General features: G+C 32.7%; 2 protein-coding genes across 2 annotated transcripts; one reads left to right on the forward strand and one right to left on the reverse strand.

Annotated features, from left to right (window-relative positions):
* The first annotated feature begins 1586 nt into the window (after positions 1 to 1586).
* Positions 1587 to 7909, forward strand: LOC145579941 (VIN3-like protein 2). The gene is made up of 4 exons (XM_081637249.1): positions 1587 to 1983; positions 2952 to 3627; positions 6110 to 6408; positions 6573 to 7909. Exons 1-4 carry the CDS (start codon positions 1962 to 1964, stop codon positions 7673 to 7675), a joined length of 2100 nt encoding a protein of 699 aa, XP_081493375.1. The 5' UTR covers positions 1587 to 1961; the 3' UTR covers positions 7676 to 7909.
* Positions 7910 to 8840: 931 nt separating this feature from the next.
* LOC145578699 (AP2-like ethylene-responsive transcription factor AIL5) lies at positions 8841 to 12109 on the reverse strand. The gene is made up of 6 exons (XM_081635994.1): positions 11903 to 12109; positions 11135 to 11223; positions 10611 to 10684; positions 10462 to 10512; positions 9937 to 10013; positions 8841 to 9752 (listed from the first exon to the last, which is right to left on the reverse strand). Exons 1-6 carry the CDS (start codon positions 11982 to 11984, stop codon positions 9142 to 9144), a joined length of 984 nt encoding a protein of 327 aa, XP_081492120.1. The 5' UTR covers positions 11985 to 12109; the 3' UTR covers positions 8841 to 9141.
* Positions 12110 to 19877: the final 7768 nt, after the last annotated feature.

The following is a 19877-nucleotide window of genomic DNA, read 5'->3' on the forward strand; positions in this document are numbered from 1 at the left end:
AAGCAAAACATCCATGATATTTGATACCATGACCTCTCTCAAATTTTTGTTTTACTACCTTTGACCTAAAGTAATTACGTGTCTTGTGTTTTAGTTTAACTTATTGTAGAAAAGATAAAATAAGATAAAACTAGTTCAAATAATGTATGTGCAATTAAAATAAGTTCAAAAAATAAATTTTTCTTTACCCCATTCGAATAATTAAGTTTGGATAAAAGTTAGTACAATTACAAATAAATTCAGACAAAATAATATAAGTTCAAATTCTACAACCCCAATACTCTTTAGAAATCTCAAATTGATATATAGTGGGCGTACTTTCCCTTGAGATGAGCAAAGCAACCATGATTTGCAATACAACCTCTCTCAAAAGTTTTTTTATACCTCCGTCCTAGAATAACACCTTAACTTTTTTTTTTTTTCTCCACTTAGCAATGTATTAAAATTAAATATTATATTTGTCAGCTATTGTCAGACACGTATTAATATAAAGTTTTGTAACATAAACTCTAAAATAATTTTTCCTCAAAAGAAAAAAAAACACTACAATAATTTTGATAATTGTGTCACATTTATCTGTATAAGCTATTTTAGAGCATGGAGAACGCTTTATATAAATAAATAAAAAAAAAACTAATTTTTATATTACTTAAAATAGTATTAAGTTCGGAATGCATATTAAGTTTGGAATGCATGACAAAATCTCGCGTCAATGGGTGTAATTAATGTTAATTTTACTTAATTTAGGGCATGTTCACATTTACTTAATTTCAGTTCAGTTCCAATCAGTTCAGTTCAGCCCCTAATTTCCCTCTCTCATAAAATATTAATTTCAGCTCAGTTCAGTAAATGTGAACAAACCTTTAGTTTTCGTACCTAACATCCTTGGAGTTGAAAAACAAGGAGAGTACCTTGTATAAATAAAATATTTAAGCTAATACTTAGGGCCTATTCACATTTATTGAACTGAGCTGAACTGAACTGAAATGATTGGAGCTGAACTGAACTGAACAGAATTGAATTGAACTGATTGGAGTTGAACTGAACTGAACTGAGATGAAATGAATATTTTATGAGAGAGGGAAATTAGGAGCTGAACTGAACTGATTGGAGCTAAACTGAATTAAACTGAACTAAACTGATTAGAGCTGAAGTGAACTGAAATTAAGCTGAAGTGAATAGGGCCTTGGTGTAAAAAAAAAAAATCAGAGTCTCTAAAATAGATAAGACTCCTACGGAGTAGTATAATTTGTAGATTACTCTATTTATCTCATTTATTTTTTTGAAAGGACAGGACTATCACTTAATTTTTATTGAAATGAACTATTCAAATTTCCACTTAAAAAAAAGAAAAAAAAAAAAGAAAAAAAAGTACAAACAACAGAAGAAATTAGTAAATAAACAACGTTGAAAATAAAATAAAATAATAATAACAAGAAAAAGAAAAAACCAAAAACAAAAACAAAAACAAAAAAAAAGAAGATGACATGCAGCCGCTTTTATTTGGAGGCAACTCTTTTTCCTCTTCGCACCCCATTCTCTTTCTCTCTCCTTCTTCACGAGAATTTTTTCTTAATATTTTCTCTATACAATTCCATAATTTCCCATAATTTCTCTATTTTAATTTTTTATTTTTACATTAAAAAAAAAACAATTTATCAATTTATTCGTATTATTATTATTATTATTATTATTTTTTTATTATGTTTATTCAATCCATGGAGAATCCATTTTTATGACCTTTCTTTTCTCAAATTTTTATGGGATTAATTTATTTCTCTAAATTTTTTTTGGGTTGTGTAAAGATTTGATTTTTATGTCATTATCTTATTGTTATTAACATTTTTATTAATTTTTTTTTTATTTAATATGATAAGATCCCTGTTCAGAAAAGGAAATTAATAAATGTTGGTTTGGTGAGGTGACCTGCTACCTAGCTGTTGATTGCAAACTTTGTTATTATGAATTCTTCAGCTTTTGATGGTAAGTATTCTAATTCTTTCTACTTTCATTAAATTTTATTCAATTTTTGTATTTTTTACCTTTGTTTTTAGATTATAATGCTGTGTTCTTTTAATCGTAGTGATTAATTTGATGATGGGGTTTTAGTGTAATGTTTTTATACGATTTTTAATTGATCTATATAGTTTGTTTTTAGTTTTCTGATGAATCTAGCTGTTGAGTTTCTGGGTTTGTTTTGTTGGGTAATTCTTTGTTTTATAAATATGGTTGTTTTTACTGAAAATTTTTTCAACCCTTTTCCCCAAATCACAAACACCACAAAAAAATAAAGCAGGAAAAAAAAAAAAAAAAATCTCATATCATTCATGATGTTGGTGTAAGTTGCATTTTAATTGCCTTTTGGGTTATGTTTGTATGTTGATAAAGATGGTGAATCATTCTAGCATCCAGGATGTTCATGGCCCCACTTAAAATTAGTCCAAGTTGTTACATGGTTATGTAACTGCCTAACCATTGGTATCTTGAGGTCAACGAGGTTAGGCCTGGTTGCTAGATTGATTGACCTTTTCTGTACTATATTGTCATGCCATCTTGTTTGGATGTTCTTTTGCTTTTTCTTATGTTGTGTTAATTTGCAGCTGGTACAGCTATGGCGTCGTCTAATGTTAATTCGATGTCGTGTTACTAGTCAAGTTTTTACTTGACTCCCAATAAGGGTTTTAGGATTTTCATGGATTAATCAACGGAAAGTCCTTACGACTATTCTAATTGTAGTTGGTTAATTGCCACTATGCCCGGTCAATCTTCCTATATTTAGATGACTAGTCTTTGATTGAAAAGTTATTTGTCAACATGTAAAGGTTCTTTGTTGTTGCTGCTGGCATTTACTTTTGCTGTATGTTATGATCACGACACTACGACTTATTTTTTTTTGCTTAATAAGCTAATCCTAAATTATGCTGCCTTTGTTTGATATGTCTTTGATTTAGGGCCTGTGCTTGATCCAGTGAAATGCAGTAAGTTGAGTATGGAGGAGAGAAGAGAAATAGTGTATGAATTAGCAAAGTGGCCGAATGGTGCTGCTGAAGTGCTTCAATCTTGGAGTCGTCAAGACATTTTACAAATATTGTGCTCTGAGATGGGAAAGGAGAGAAAGTATACTGGTTTGACTAAGTTAAAAATCGTAGAGCACCTCCTAAAAGTAGTTTCTGAAAAGAATTTAGTAAATCACGACAGTGGAGTTCATGGACAATTGTCTTCACCTGCAATCGTCAACAAGGGTTCAAAGAAGCCAAGGAAGCCTGATAATCCTTCTCATCTTCTTGCCTCTGCTACCAATATCTCAACATGCAACAGTGACAGTGATTTAGGTACTGCTAAGTACTGCAAAAATTCTGCTTGCAAGGCTAGACTGAGCAAGGAGGACAAATTTTGCAAGAGGTGCACGTGCTGTATCTGTCACAAGTATGATGATAACAAGGATCCTAGTTTATGGTTGACATGTAGCTCAGAGCCCCCTTTTCCAGGAGATTCATGTAACATGTCATGTCATCTAGAATGCGCTATCAAACATGACAGGTCCGGCATTGCAAGAAATGGGCTTGTTTCTCAATTGGATGGGAGTTTTTACTGCATTTCTTGTGGAAAGATGAATGATTTGATGAGGTAAATGCTTACTATTTGTTCTGTCTTCACCATTTCTTTATAAAGGTTCTCATCATCATACATTGTAGTATAGTAGACACTGTAAAATCTACTAAATACCCGTGCTTGCTTTCATTGTTATCTGCCCCTCTTTAGGAAAATATATTCTACTTTTAAGCGTTTTTCTATCATGTATGATGAATTTGATAGCCAGGCCGAGGCATGCTTTTACTGTCTGATGGAGAAGTCCTGCTTTCAGACATTTGATATAAATTATTATTTAGTTGACCTTGCTGAAGGAATTATGAGATTTCTGCAAAATTCTTCCCCATACCATACAATACTGTTACACTTACACTCAACCCTTCTAGCTTAAAAAAGGGGGGTGGGGGGGGGGGGGGGGTATGGGAATTGTTGTTCAGATGTATTAGTTGGTCTTAGCCTTGCCCCTTAACCGCGAACATGCTTCAATTTCATAATTGCCAAATCACATCTTACTGTGATCAGTTGGACTTGAAAGATTCAATTTTCCTGCTCAGCATTTACTTGAAGGGTTTTAAAAGCCTTAATTGAATAGACTCTATTTGGTCTGTGAAAGCTGACGATCCATCTTCTCACACATTTTGCTGCCTGTCCAAAATACCCAAACGTGGTTTTGCTTGATTATAAAGGGACCATTCATTTGAACCTCACTTAAAAACAAAAGTACAATTGAATGAAAGGAAAGTGTGAAACTGATGCAGTTAATCAAATTTGTTTGTTTGTATTTTCTGTAGTATATTAAATGATTCATTGCATTACCTTTCCAAGATGTCATTTTGTTGCCACTGCTACTCAAAGTAGTGAAAATTGATTGCGTTAGATCTACAAGAGTGCCAGGGTGTTGAGAGTTTTCATTGAATAAGGCCGTAAAGATTTTCATAGTTAGGTTTAGCGCTCTCGGGTTATGGCCATCTCTAGGCTGTTGATCATGGAAGGTCACAGTGTTTTTTTTTGTGATGGATGATTTGAGCATGGATAGGTTGAAAAAGATCTAATATGCTGTCCTCAACTTTATACGTTTCTGTACCACTTTTGCATCTCATGTAATTCCAATTAATAATTATGTTCCATCTGGTCTACCCCGCTTACAAAGATAAAGGAATCGGGCCAACTTTACCTTATTAGATTACTTACCTAATATTCGTTGTTTGACCACTATATAAAACACGGTATTTGGAATTTTTCATGGATGATACTTGATCTTTAGTTTTAAATGCTGATTCAATGGACTTTTTTACTATTTCCCTGGTGCTATAGATGTCAATTCACTTCTGCCAATGTATGCCTTTATTTGGACAATAAAGGGGCATTTGTGAAGATGAGCAAACCAGAAGAATGCTTTAGTAGGCTGCCTGCTAGAAAGATACAGGCTAGGCAAAAAAGTAATACTACCTGTTGGTGGAGCGGTGGAGGTTCATTGGAAGAATGTAGGTTATGACTTGTGGCGAGGTGGTGTTTGATGGCTATAGTGAATTTGTTTTTGCATTATTCATTAAAACTACAAGCTGGTGAAATAATAAGGAACAAGAAAGTTATGCTTTGAAGGCATCACTTAATCCAGTCGAGCAATTAATCCATGGCACTTCTGTTAGTTCTGTAGCATCACCTACAAAGGGAAGGTTAAATTGAAATGTTTGGTGAATTGTCGAGGAGTTGGCTAAACTGCAAACTTTGTTGTTGGCAACAGCTATATTTCAATTTATGGCTTGAGTTTTAACTTAAGCTCCATTTTCATATATTTTATTTTCTTACTTTTTGATAGAAGAGAGACTAATATGTTAACAACTGATAAAAGATTGAGCAACATATGTGACTCTTGTTCCAAAATGATGCACTCCTGCTAGGCTGCTACAGATATTGAGCTTGCTGTAGTAGGTTGCCTTGCTACTATTAGTGGTTAACTCAAACTTGATAAGGTTGGATGCAACTTTGCTGGCTTCTCTAGGATGAATTTTCTATCCATCATTTTGCTAGGTGTTCTCATGAAGTAATTTGGAATTAAAGATCTTAGGGTCTCATGATTGGACTAAAAACTAAAAGCACCATGGATCCATCCGATTATATTCTTGATAATTTATGCAAATTTGGAATAGATTGGCATTTAGTTATGGGGATAAATGTCGTGAATTCTCTCTGTGTTCACTCATTTGTTATTAGGTGAATAGTATTCTTTGCAATTTTGCCTTAACATGGTAAGAAATCGGCTTTATTATTGCTGCATCCCGGTAGCCTTTTTTGGGCTGATAGTTGATCACATTTAAATGTTTGCTTAACCGCTGAAAAGGTATCAGTTTTGTCATAATCATCTGGAAGGACTTTTATGTCATTGACAGCAATAAATTTTCAAGTAGAATGTATTGGTTTCAATTGTTATTGTTATTTGCTTGTCATCGTTATTTTCTCTACAACTGAACAATATTCTGTGAAAGTTGAGGTGTCTAATTGTTATTGTTATATCTAGCTGTTGGAGAAAACAATTAACAATTGCAAAGGACACTAGACGAGTGGACATATTATGTTATCGTATCTCCCTGAGCCAGAAGTTGCTGGCTGGAACAAAGAAATACTTCAAGTCTTCTGATATCATTGATGACGCCATAAAACTACTTGAAGCAGAAGTAGGTGCCTTAACTGGTGTTCCTGTTAAGATGGGTAGAGGTATTGTTAACCGACTATCATCAGGTCAAGAAGTTCAGAGACTCTGTGCTTCTGCTGTGGAGCTGTTTGATTCAATGTATCATCAAACGCCATTGCACCTAGGTAATCCAATATGGTATACTGTACTTTTGAAGAAGAATCCAATATGTTATACTCTTATTCTTTTGATGGTGGTGATGCGAATTCCTAAGCTTATCTGCGGTTGAATTCTGATGACTAATTAATCGATTTCATAGTAGGCAATGACGTCTTTCTTCCATTGGCAGGTTCAAGAAAAATAGCTTCTAGTATGATCAGAGTTGAAGCTGTTAATGCGACATCTGTCACTGTGATCTTGGGTCCTGATAGTTTATCTGAGAAGAATGTGGGTTACACATTGTGGCATCGGAAGGCTAATGACAGGAAAGGACCAGAACAGCCAACTTGTACATTGTTTCCTCCACAAACAAGGTTCATAGTCTCAGGTCTTTCCCCAGCGACAGAATATATTTTTAGGGCTATCTGCTTTGATAACACCAAAGAGTTGAGCTCATCAGAAGTAAGACTAACTACTAGTATTTCTACCGATGAGGTTGCCAAGTGTTCAACAATGGAAAGAATTCAGAGCCCAGCAACCAACTGCAGCACTCTTTCTAATCCGTCTTCTGTTGAAGATGAAACAAACAATACTGCACCCTGCAGTAATTTGAACGAGAACAAAAACGAGAACTATTTTAATTGCAGTAATGATCAAAATCCTTCTACTGCATCAGATGAGGATAATGCAACAGGGAAATTTGACTCTTCTGATCAATATGATGCCTTGAAAGTTGATATTAAACACTCACCTGATGGTCAAGTGGGAGAAGCCATGAGCATTGACATTGGATCAAATGGTCCTGAGAAGACCAATACACCTTGTGTGAGGCCAGAAACTAGCTTGCCGATAACTCCTTGCAGGCTAGAAAGCTCGAAAGAAGGCAGTGGGAAAAAGTGCCCCCTGAAATCCCATAACAAGGATCAAGATGGCAGGCTGAATAAGGAAGAGGCAAATGAAAGACCTTCATCCAAGAAAAGGAAGGTGGAGCGAGAAAAGGAGGAATGTGTTGGAGACGACTCTTCTGAGAGTAACTTAGAGTACTACATTAAAATGATTCGTTGGCTCGAATGTGAGGGCCATATTGACAAAAGCTTCAGGCAGAAGTTTTTAACATGGTACAGCATTAGGGCTACCCCACAGGAAATTAGGATTGTTAAGGCCTTTGTCGATACCCTCAATGATGACCCTGCTTCCCTCGCAGAGCAGCTTCAAGATACGTTTGAGGAAATCATCTCAAGCAAGAAGTTGCCTGTTGTTCCCCCGGGATTCTGCTTGAAGCTTTGGCATTGATCTGCATCGTGCAAATAGGTAACTTGGGATGAAGGGTCCTAATTTTAGGGTTACCCATTATTTTTGACCTTGAGCCCAAATGGAAAGTCTCGGGTCATACTAATTCTTTTGGACCTCTAGGAAGCATGCTAGCATGCTGCATCCCCTGTCCCTTCATTATTATTGTTATTATTAACAGCCATTCTTCCATTGATGAATTATTTAACAACATTTGTCTCTCATTAATAAAATTATTAGCATTTCTGATTCCATTATGTAAATTTTCCTTTGTAGAAAATTGTACAATTTCTGATGATTCTATATAATTCTGTACTTTAAAAAGTCAACCTACGCAGAAAACTTGATATTCTTGATTTTCAAAGGCTTTTACATACCTTTCTTCCTATTTCTCTCTTCAAATCCCCCTTATCTCTCCAATAGAGAACCTGAGAGCTGCAATGCAGTACAATGCATATATCGAACACCCAGGTGCGCTGGTGTTGGTCCTTCTATAGTTCCACGCCACTGCATGAGTGGCGTGAGTGTGAAGGGGTTCTTATCTTTTACATGCCGGTGTTTGATGTCATGTGCCTGAGATGGAACATGAAGGCAGGAGTTGGATTCACGCACTGCACGCTTCACCGAGGAAATAATCCTCATTGTGCATGCAATAATTATCAATAATCCATCTTCATGAGGCGTAAAATGTTCATTTGCATAAGTTGGCAAGTTGTAAATCAAGTGATTATCATGTTGAAAAGTAAGCATTAGTCAGTTGTAATGTCATGAAAGCTTCACAACCTTGGCCATATAATGTGCTCAATAAGTTCTTCCTTTCAAAGTTTCAAGTCATTTGATAACGGAGTAACGGGTTCCCTGTGAGGGTGCTTTGAAATATTTCATGACGCGAATTACATAACTTTTTATTCCTCAGCAACATACACGAATTTATATTAGCTTTACCTTGACTGTCATTTAAACAAACTTTATACTTCGTATATAAATTCATATACTCTGTAAAATAAAGTCCATATATATATATAATTTGAAGTAATACCAACTAAACACTATGTAATATTGTTTCATGCTAAAAACAACATAATTATTTCGAAGGCAAATACCTGCTCACAACATATTATCTAATTTATATACATAAAACAAGATATCTACTAAAATCATAATATAATTCATATCTATATCTATATTTATATATAAACCAACAATATCCTAGAATGAAAATCCAAGAAAAAGCACAGGAGAAAGACGCTAAAACACTAGTAGTGAAAATGTTTATGTCCTATTGTAAAATAACAGACAAAAAACACTAAAATGTCAGCTTCCTGTCAAAAGCAATATTGTCAGTCTTACCAAAATATTCATATTCAAACTTTCAAACAAACCCATAATTTAACCCAAATTCACCTGCTTTTTTTTGCACTGATTCCCTCACATAACATCTTTTCTTTTTTTCTCTCTCCTAAAATCATTCATTCTATGCCAAAAATTGGTGTCTGCATCACTGATACATTTTGTTTGGGGTTTTGCATTGTATGCATATTTGGTGCAACAATGTTCCAACTATTATTACTATTATTGCTAATAATATTACCACCACTAACATCACCATTATTGTCATTATTGTTGCTAATGTTACTTATACCTTCGTACCCGTCATACCCATTAGTCGCGGGGCTAACACCGTCGTTGCCATTGGTTTGTTGCTGAACATACCCGTAGTTTGTGTACCCTAGTGCACCCTCATTGTTCTCTACTTGCCCAAGGGCGGGCCAATTGTAATTTTGCGACGATGAGTCCGGCTTTAATGGTATCCCTATAAAGTTGTGGTTGTAGGTGGTTGACGATTGGTGGTGAGGGAGGGCCGGTATTAGTGGCAACTCTGGCTTGATGCCTTCGGGGGTTTTAATTTCTTCGTGATCAGGTAACGATTTTGATTTATTCGACAAACCGCCCACGGGAAGGTTGCTCGAAATTATGCTCTTCACGTCGTACCGGCTTATGTCGAAATTTGTCACGGCATTTAGGCCCCGGAATTTTATGGCTGCTATGTCATAGGCTTCAGCAGCCTCCTCTTGAGTACCTAGCAATGACAAAGAACACAATCACGTAAAAACGTGTACTTTGTATCATGTATATACAAAATAAATTGTAAATTAATTAGAGGGCGTATTATTATGTATGTACAAAAAATTCGTAAATTAATTAGAGGGCATATCATGTATGTACAAAAAAAAATTATAAATTAATTAGTTTCGCGAGCTTACTAAAGGTTCCAAGGTACAAGTCCTTGTTTCCGGCTACCCTTCCGATCCTTGCTTGCCATCTTCCATGCTGATGATGCCTAGTACATACACGCATGTTACACGGGAGAAAATACGTACAAATAAATAAACACAATAAATTGTACGTATCCAAATAATCCAATTACAAATATCATATATGTATGGTGAACGCGCGTGCTCTAATGCGTAACCATATTTATAATACTGCGTTTTCCCTAAATGATGTCACATTTTTGTAGTAGACCGTCCAAAAAACAGAGTTTAAATTCTAAATTGAGGAAAATTTGAACTTTCTCATGTTACGCATTTGATGACACCCTCAATAATATCTTATTACGTATATATAAAAATTATAGTTTTATAAACATAAAGGTTATTATAGCTCTAATAAGTAGAACGATATTTAACAAAATGTAACGTATTATTTAGAAACGAACGAAGATGAAAGAATGATTGGCTAATAGCCTAATGCAGAGACAAACAAAAGATGCTAAAAAATATTCATACCTTGTGACTCCTCTGTACATTGATGCTCCTCTAGAGAATCCACTACTTTTCCTGTAAACAAAATCACAATTGGTAAAAATGAGAAAGATCATATGAATTCCTCATTAACACTTAAATCACATAAAAGATCAAAATGGCTAAATTGTCACCTTCTCAGTGAAGCCACAAATTCCTGCCTGCTCATATCCTTCATTTGCTCTAGCTCCTTCTCATAGTCCGATATCTAATTTCAAAAATAGAAAAAATACACAAATTCTTGTATCAGGCGGCCAGTTTGATAGGGATTGTTGTATTCACTCGAGCATATGGTGTAACCAAGGGTATTATTTACTCATTTCGATGATTATTGCTCATTTTATCATCAAATGAGCAAATAAATATAAAAAAATCTTAGGTCTACCGTACACCTGGGTATATATAATAATCTCTCTCAGTTTGATGGACACATCAACTACTCATAATTTAAATTAAGCAAAATAAGTATAAAGTCTTTTGGCCCAATTTATAATGTTATATTTAGTAGAACAAATTGAAAAAAAGAAAAATTCAAGAAATAGGTAACCTCTTATGTATTTCGCCTAAATTATAATGTTATATTTAGTAGAACAAATTGAAAAAATAAAAAACTATGTGATAACATAGTACAATAATTTTTTTAAAAAAATGTGCATACTGGAAAATTTGTGGTTGTAGTTGGACCCCAATATTTAAGGGCAGCTAAATCATATGCTCTTGCAGCTTTCTCTTCCTTATCATATCCACCTAATAAAAATAGGAAGATAAAAGATCAGATAATTCAAAATCATAAGTTGTTAATAAGATCTTATATATTCATTATTCAATTAAAATAACTGAGATTTCATAAAGATTTTGCACTACTTCTTTTGCAGGAAGAACACGCAAAGATTGCTGATCCATGCAAAATTATAATAACTACTTGCAAGCTAAGATACACTTGAAAAATTGATTGATGAATTATTTCTAAACTAAATTATTGAGATGATACAGATTTACGCAACATGCCTTGACATGATCTTTTTCTTTTTAGGAGAATACATAAATCTTTACATAAACGTCAAAACATGTATAGATGCCAATATTGAACTAAAATGCCAAGTATACACTAGTAAATATCCGTAAGACAGAGTTATTACAATAAACCCATATATTAGATTAAAAAAAAAATGATAAGAGACGTAAAAATTTAATTTCCTGTACTCTGTAATTTAATTTTCTTTCAAGGTAAGTCAAGTTCATGTCGTGTCATATCTTCTACTCGGTATCATTCTTAAAGATGTGTTAGCCCAATTTATACCTAAATTAGTAATAGATGATTACGTAATTGAAAGTAAACATTATTATTAACATTATTATTAATGAATATAATTCAAAATGGCAAGAATTAATCTGAACAAATATAAAGTAGAGAAAATAAACTCACCTAAGTAGACTGTAACAGGAAGAAATGATGAAACATGTTCGCCCATATCAGCAATCATTTGGCACGTAAACCACGGCCCCATAAATAGAGAAGCAACCAACAGAAATTAAATAAATATCAGAAATTAAATAAATAATTGAAAGATATTTAGAGATATTTGATTCACATTTAACACAATTGGATCATGTATAGGATAGCTAGCCATTTAATTATTAGGGGTACCACAAATACTAGCCTGAAAAAGGCAAAAAAGATGAAGCCTTTTATTTCCTCAAATCTTTAATTTATTTATTGTATCAATCAAATTAATTTAGCATGTGTTTTGTACTTTGTACTCCGTATATAGTCCATATGATTTTTTTAGTACTCGTAAGTTGTAACCAAGTCATCAAATGGATTGCAAATAATTCTTCATAAAGAGTATTTTCAGTAAATTATACGAGTATAACCTTTTATGTATTTAATTATACTAAGGGCCTGTTTTGATTGACTGAATTGAGCTAAGCTGAGCTTTATGAGAGAAAGAAATTAAGAAAAAAAATTGAACTGAACTTATTAGAATTGAACTGAATTGAAAATAATATGAAAAGAACATACCCTAACATATGATATGGTATAAGTTGTGTAGCCAAACTTTTGTGATTATTATGAAACGGAGAAAGTAACATTTACAAGTACTCCGTACAAATTTTTGACGAGCAAATTAAAGCCAGTTTTCATATTCAATTGTGGATGGGTTAAAACTGAACTAAAGTGATCTTGAGTAAAAATAGGGTTTGGGTTCCAATGAATCGATTTTGCAAAATCCAAGACTACAAATGACCAATCTTGGTATTACTTATTACTCATTATCTTACACACGGTCATGATTTAGATATTACTCATACAGTCTTACTCGTACTCCATACAACTCAATTACACGGTGTAAGTTAGGGCTTGTTCTGATTTACTGAATTGAGCTTAGTTGAACTGAACTTATTGAAGCTGAGCTAAACTGAACTGAATATTTTATAAGAGAAAGAAATTAAGATAAAAACTAAACTGAACTGATGGGAACTGAACTAAACTGAAAATAAGCATGATGTTCTCATGTTCACATAAAATGATAAAAGAGTGCGGTGTATTTCGTGATTATGTCACCTTGATTGTTAATGGCCTAATGAAGAAATTTGAATAACTAATTGAGATTTCTATAACTGGAAATTAAAATGTTTGGTCAAAACACAAACAGGATATAAGCCTAAAAACAATGTGGTCAAAAAAGTACATGCAGAAAATACCCGCTTTTATGCACACAATTTCCGACACATGAAACATAGATTCGGGCTTATTCACCACTTTCATGTTACTTGTACTCGTACTTTTTTTTAAGTGGATTTGTAACAATTATTTATAAATTATACTCCCCTCCTTTCTAAATTTTTGTCCCATTGCAAAAATTTGGATCAACTTTTATAAACTTTGACCATAAAATACTTTTAATCTATAAGTGATAATATAGTCATGTGAGATCTTGTTTGATGCGTCTCATTGTACATTTTATTGATAATTAGTTTTTATAATTTTTACACGTATGAAAATGGAGGTATAATTGTTTTAAAATGTTTATTGGAGACCGCGAAAAGTCAAATGGGGCAAAAATTAGGGACGAAGAGAGTAGTCGATAATTGATTGAGTTAAGACTTATTCTGATTTACTAAACTGAGCTAAACTGAATTGAACTGATTGAAGCTGCACTGAACCGAACTGAAATGAATTGTTTATGAGAGAAAGAAATTAGGAGCTCATCTGAAATTAACTAAAGTGAAATTACGCTGAACAGAATAGCCCCGAATCGTAATATCTTTACTAAATTTAGGATACAAAAAGAAATCGAGAATGACTCAACTGTTACTAACTTACTATACAAGGAGTTTAGAATAAAATCGTACTTCATATAATTTTAAAGGTGAAGGTTGGGACAATATGATAAAATATTTTCGAAAGATGGGAGAATGAAATTACCTTGACGGCCTTTCCTGCTTTGGCCTTCTCTTCTGCAGCTATTATCCCACAAATGAGCTTCATATCTCCCTGTCCACCTATGCCTATAACAAAATATCCAAATATTATCCCAACTCTAGTTTAGCTACATCTAATTTTAACTGTCACATTACTAGTTCAAACGGACTATACATACCATCAATAAGATGATATGCCGTGATTACGAGTACTACAGCGCAAGAATTAAGCCGACATGACTAGGTGTTCACATAAGACACTTAAACGTTTTGGTCCAATAAAACAATTTTGTACACTTATTAAAATGTCATACTTATTAAAATTCAAGATAATGCACCCTCTCCACCAAAAAAATAACCCACTTAGGTAAATTGTAACACACAATTTTAGACTTTTAGTAGAATTAGTTACCGAGTTACCCCACGGTAAATGGAAGTTCTTTGGCCAAACCCTTCAACAGCTTTCCTATTACTTGAACTCGTAGGAGGTGCAGCAGCAACTACAGCAACTTGTTTATTGCTAATATTATTGTTAACTAGGCTATGATCAACTTCTTGCACTTGTTGCTGTTGTTGCTCGTAACCGCCTCCGCCACCGCTACCGGTACTAGCAACGGTCACCGCTTCCGTAGTTGGAAACAACCCCACTTGCAACAACCCGCCACCCACGCCAAGGAAGGATAGCTCGTGGTGATTATCGTTCGTACGAGCACCACTTGCACCATCACCAACTAACCAAAAAAAAAAAAACACTAGTTAGTAAAAAAATTGGATGTAGTCTAGTGTTACAGTAACACCACGTGATACCGGAACAAAGTTATACCACGTTACACGGTGTTACTGTAACACTAGATGAAATAATACTCCCTCGTCTATCAGTCTCATTTTACTTGCCCCATTTAACGACATTATAAATAGAGTAATAGACGAGAGAGTAAAGTTGTTCCGAGACATATATTACTAATTACTAACCAGATTGAGGAGGTGGGATAAAAAGATGAGGGTGTTGTTGAAAAAGGGAAAGATGTTGTTGTTGAGATTGAGGATGATGAGAAGAAGTTGAAGAAGGAGGTGGATGATAATATTGGTTGGAGAGAGAAAATGCAAGCCAACTATGATCTGGGGATGGTGTGCCAGAAGAATCCATTTTTTTTTTTCTTGGGTTGATGTAAAAGTGTTTGTCTTCCCAAAATCTAAATTTTTTTCTAAGTAGTACAACAAATTTTTATAAGCCCTTTTAGTAGGTGAATTTTTTTCTTTTTGAAAATATAATAAAATGGTTTTTGTTTATTGATTTAATTGTATATTCTAGGAAAATGAAGTTGAAAAATGAGGAGAGAGAGAGAGAAAGAGGGAAAGGGGTGAGGTTGAAATAGAACACAGATATTGAGGCGGTGGACTGGGAAGAAGACTGAATTTTTATTTATTTATTTATTATTTTTTTTTTAAGTTGGTTTTGTAAAATGAAACTTTGCAATTGTATGTAATTAGCTCATGCTTCGAGATTATTTCTTCTTCTGCCTTTAGCTTGTTTTTGTATTCTTGTTACTCATATATGTTTATCATTCATAGGCTAAAATGCAAATATACATCCATTTTGTTTGAGTAATTTTTTAATGGAATAATTTATTTAACACGTAGTTAAGGTAACTGTATTTGGCAACAAGAGGTTAGCCATTACTTGTAGTTGTTTGTATGAGCTGGTTTGACTGATTGATTAGCGGTATAAATCAGTTTAACTAATAGCTAATTGTTTGTATTTATTGTCAATTATAACTTACTACTCTCACTTTTACAATAGCAAAAATTCGTTACTATATAAGTAAATGTATTTACTTAATAAAGTAAGTCGCCATATACAGGTATGCAATCTTCAAAGAAAAGAAATTTAAATACGGATTTGATTTTTGAAAAATTCGAAATTTTTTGATTGTTTAGTACTCCGTACTAATATAAGTTCAATTCCTTCATGTTACAATACATGCACCACCATTATTTTTCCACTATTTACATACTAACTTTGACTTCATTAAATGTCATTATATTAATTGTTTTGAGTTACTCGGTACTATATTATTATGTTTAAATATCGATTTTATTAAATACGAAGTAACAAATTAAACTTATAAAGGGTCAAAGATATTTCGTTGGAAATTGTCACACTCAAATTAAGGGCCTGTTCTGATTGACTGAATTGAACTGAAATGAAAATAATCTGAAGAGAATAAACCCTAAGTCTTGTATTGTGAAACAGAGTAAGTACTTCATAACTAAGTCATTTAGATTTTTTTTTTTATTTTATTTTCTTTAGGAAATCATTTAGAATTATTTAAGTACACTACATGTACATCATCTACCCATTATTCAATAAATTAAGCTTTAAATATATTAATCATATGCGAGTAAAATTTTTGCTTTTTAAAAATTAGTTAATAGCTTCATATATAGACCATTTTTGCATGGTTTGAATACACAAGTACACAACACTAAATTCTAAACAGTTCTATTACGTGGCTCCTTACAATGTTAAACTATAGTTGAATTGAACCCTATGTTTGCTCTTTGCACTACATTATACATGCATGATCTCACTTGTTCAACGATTGACCGTATTAGAAATTGGGTGTGTATTCTCACTTTTTTTTGACTAGATTTAATTAATAATTTATACGGTGTATATATTAAGCATCCATCACACAATAACATTAGACATGATAAAAGTATAAAACTCATGTGCAACCTGTATAATTAAACAGCCAACAATAATTAATACTAAAATGAAGATTAAATATTGTTTTACATATATATGTGCTTTTAGCATGACATCAAGAGAGCAAATTCAATCCTTTGTAATTTAATTTGCAATTACAGTATTATTTCTATAACTGCATTTAAAAAAAAAAAAAATTGTATTAATTCTATAAACTATTGAGTAACATATACGGAGTAAATTTTATAATATTAAGACGTGTTTATTAGCATGTAACAAGTGTGTATATATAAGCTAAGTACTGTATATAATTCTTATTTAAGAAGTTGAAAATGGCTTGAAATTTCGAGTAGCATTCCAAAACCAGGAGCTGAATTTTTTTATCAAATAAAATGATTAGTAAGCACTTTGTATATCCTAATTTTTTTTTAATTTTTTTTTTTTTATAATAATTTCAATTGCTTATTACAAGAGTAAATAATTAGCTCAATTTATACATTTAATCATAAACTATTTCATGTTAATTTTAGCTGCTACGTTTTCATATGGTAATGCATCTATTGAGGACTTGCCTCTATATATATAGCTGCTACGTTTATTCAGTTTTCATGTCCACATATAAATATTTATCTCAACAACTTTGTTATCCTTTTAATTTTTTTTTCTTCTTTTAATCCTTTTTAACTTAGAGGTTATTTTATTTTATTTTATTTTATTTGAAAAAAATAAATAAATAAAAATAAAAGAACATTGTCTTGCATGCGGCATATACCTATATACTCCATTTCTTCCTCATGCATGTTCGAGTAAGCTTTGACTTGAAAGGATTCACTTTGATACTCTCGAGATTAGCTTAAAAAAATGTCTAATTAATACATATGCATTCTATTAACCTAAATTGAATTTAATAGAAGTTATATTTCTAAACATCACTTAGTTGAACTAATTTAAATTTATTTTTCCTAATTACTAAACATAGGTATAGTTATTTAGTTTATTTGCAAATTGATTTTGATTAGCCATTATTTTTCTAAAACTGAACTTATTGTAACTAAACTTAACTTATACTACATTATACTTGTATAAGCTTATTTTTCCTTAAATAAGTGAAGAGGCAAAGACGTACAATGGCTTGTCGTTAGGCCGAGGCAAAGTAAGGCAAAACAATAAACAAGGCGATCATGGCAATGCAAGCTAAGACATGATTGTGAGGGAAAGACATGAATGTGATGATTCAATTTTCATTTCTGAGCACCAAGTAGGCCTCTCGGGACCCTTTGGGAACCCGACGAAGGACCTGAATGCAAAATTTTTTTCAAACCCGAAATGTTCTCTAGAGGCTAAAAGTTGAAGACTATATATATGTAATTTGACCATTTTTGGAGATTTCAAAATCTAGTGTCAAAATCTCAAGTGATGGTGTCTAAGAGCCTTTAATGTTGTTTTAAACCATACCATCACTATTCAGTCACATAAAGACCCAATGGAAAAACTTTGGTAGCCTTGAATTAATATAGGGAGGTGTTTATGTAATTAACTGGCTAATTGAATTTATAGGCAAATTGGAAGGTTTTAACGTACTCAAATGGCCTCCCAAGGTCTCATGAAATTTATGGAAAATACCTTATCCTTTTTTTTTTTCGAGCCTGAAAAGGTCGGAAATTGTCTAAAATTGAAGTGAATGGGGGTGTCCCCTTATAAGTTCATAAAAGTTTGTTTGAAACCATAGTAGGCCTACCAATAGGTCTATAAAGTCTCAAGAATGAGTTTGGTTCAATTATATGATTATTTTAAACTTTTGTTGTATTAATAGCCAAGAGAAACAAGAGATTATTCCAATTACCAATTTGGCATCCCGAGGCCATATTAAAGTGTCGTGAATCCTTCACATCAATTAACATTGTTGATGTATGCATGAGGTGTTTATAATTAAATTGGTATAACACACACCATTATAATCAACCCATGACTAAAAGTTTTGACTTCAATATAGTTTTACGTTAATGGGAGTCAAAAAAGTGAAGAATCTACTCAATATTGGACTCAATTGATGATGATTAACAAGTAATAAATTAAACAAACAACTTACAAGTGCTTGATATAATACTCATAAGACTTAGTTCCTACTAATTACACTTTTTGGTCAATTTCTTGTAAGACAACATAATTGATTGACAAAGAAATTACTAAACTTTCTGCTGAATGGGTATTGTGGGCACATGAACTCTGTTACATCCATACGATTTAGCGGCCAAAATGTTTGACAACTCTCGACTATATAAGCAATTGGATAATCTTATTAGACCCTTTTAGGGGACCAATAAATCAATCATAGTTTCCTTATTTTGTTTTCTTTTTTAAGGAAGCACTACCAATAATCATTGAATATTTAATTTATACACTTCTTAAACTTTTTGTTTGATTTAATTTGTAGTATTGGGCCGCTAGCCTACATGTAAATGGGGTTTTGTTAGAATTTTAATTTTAATCTTCACCAAAAAAAAAAAAAAAATAAAAATAAAATAATCACCAAAAAAAAATGAATTTTAATGTTAATTTCTCACTATCCATTCCTTAAATCTATTCGCTTTCCGTGATGACATGATGCCCCTTCTCGTTAAGAATATATTTTATTAATCTTATTTCCACTTATTTCAGAGAAATAAATGCATATAAAGATTTATAAGTTCATATAAACTTTAATAAGCTTGACATAAGTTCAATTTATAACTAAAATAAATTTAGATTAGTTCAAGTAAGATGAGGTAAGATAACTAAAAAATTATATGAATAAATCGTACTCCAACACACTAAAAATCGTGTTAGATATGTAAGATGTATTGGCCAAGGGCTAGAGGTTGTTAAAGTTAAGCGTAGATAAGGGTTGAAGAGGTAAAGGCGTGATTACGTGAAGATTGTAGGCCTTGTATGTATCTAGGGGCAATATTTTTTGTGTTTTGTATATTTACTTTTCACCTGTCAAAACTTATTCAAATTTGTATCAACTAGACTTTACTTAATAGAACTTAATATTTTATCAGAACTTACCTAATTTAAATTTATTTTTCTCCAAATAAGAAGATTAAGGTGAACAGAACAAAACCTTAGTCCGACGACGACTATAGCTTTAAGTATCTCACACACACATTGGAGGATTGGCCTAGACCTTACTGAAACTGGCTTCTCCTGGTCCAACAAAGAGAAGGCAGAAAAGAGAAAAAAAAAAAAAAGGTGAAGAATTAAGGGCAAATTGACAAATGCAAGT

This window comes from Chenopodium album, chromosome 14, assembly GCF_948465745.1.
Source record: "Chenopodium album chromosome 14, dcCheAlbu1.1, whole genome shotgun sequence".
Taxonomy (NCBI): Eukaryota; Viridiplantae; Streptophyta; class Magnoliopsida; order Caryophyllales; family Amaranthaceae; genus Chenopodium; species Chenopodium album.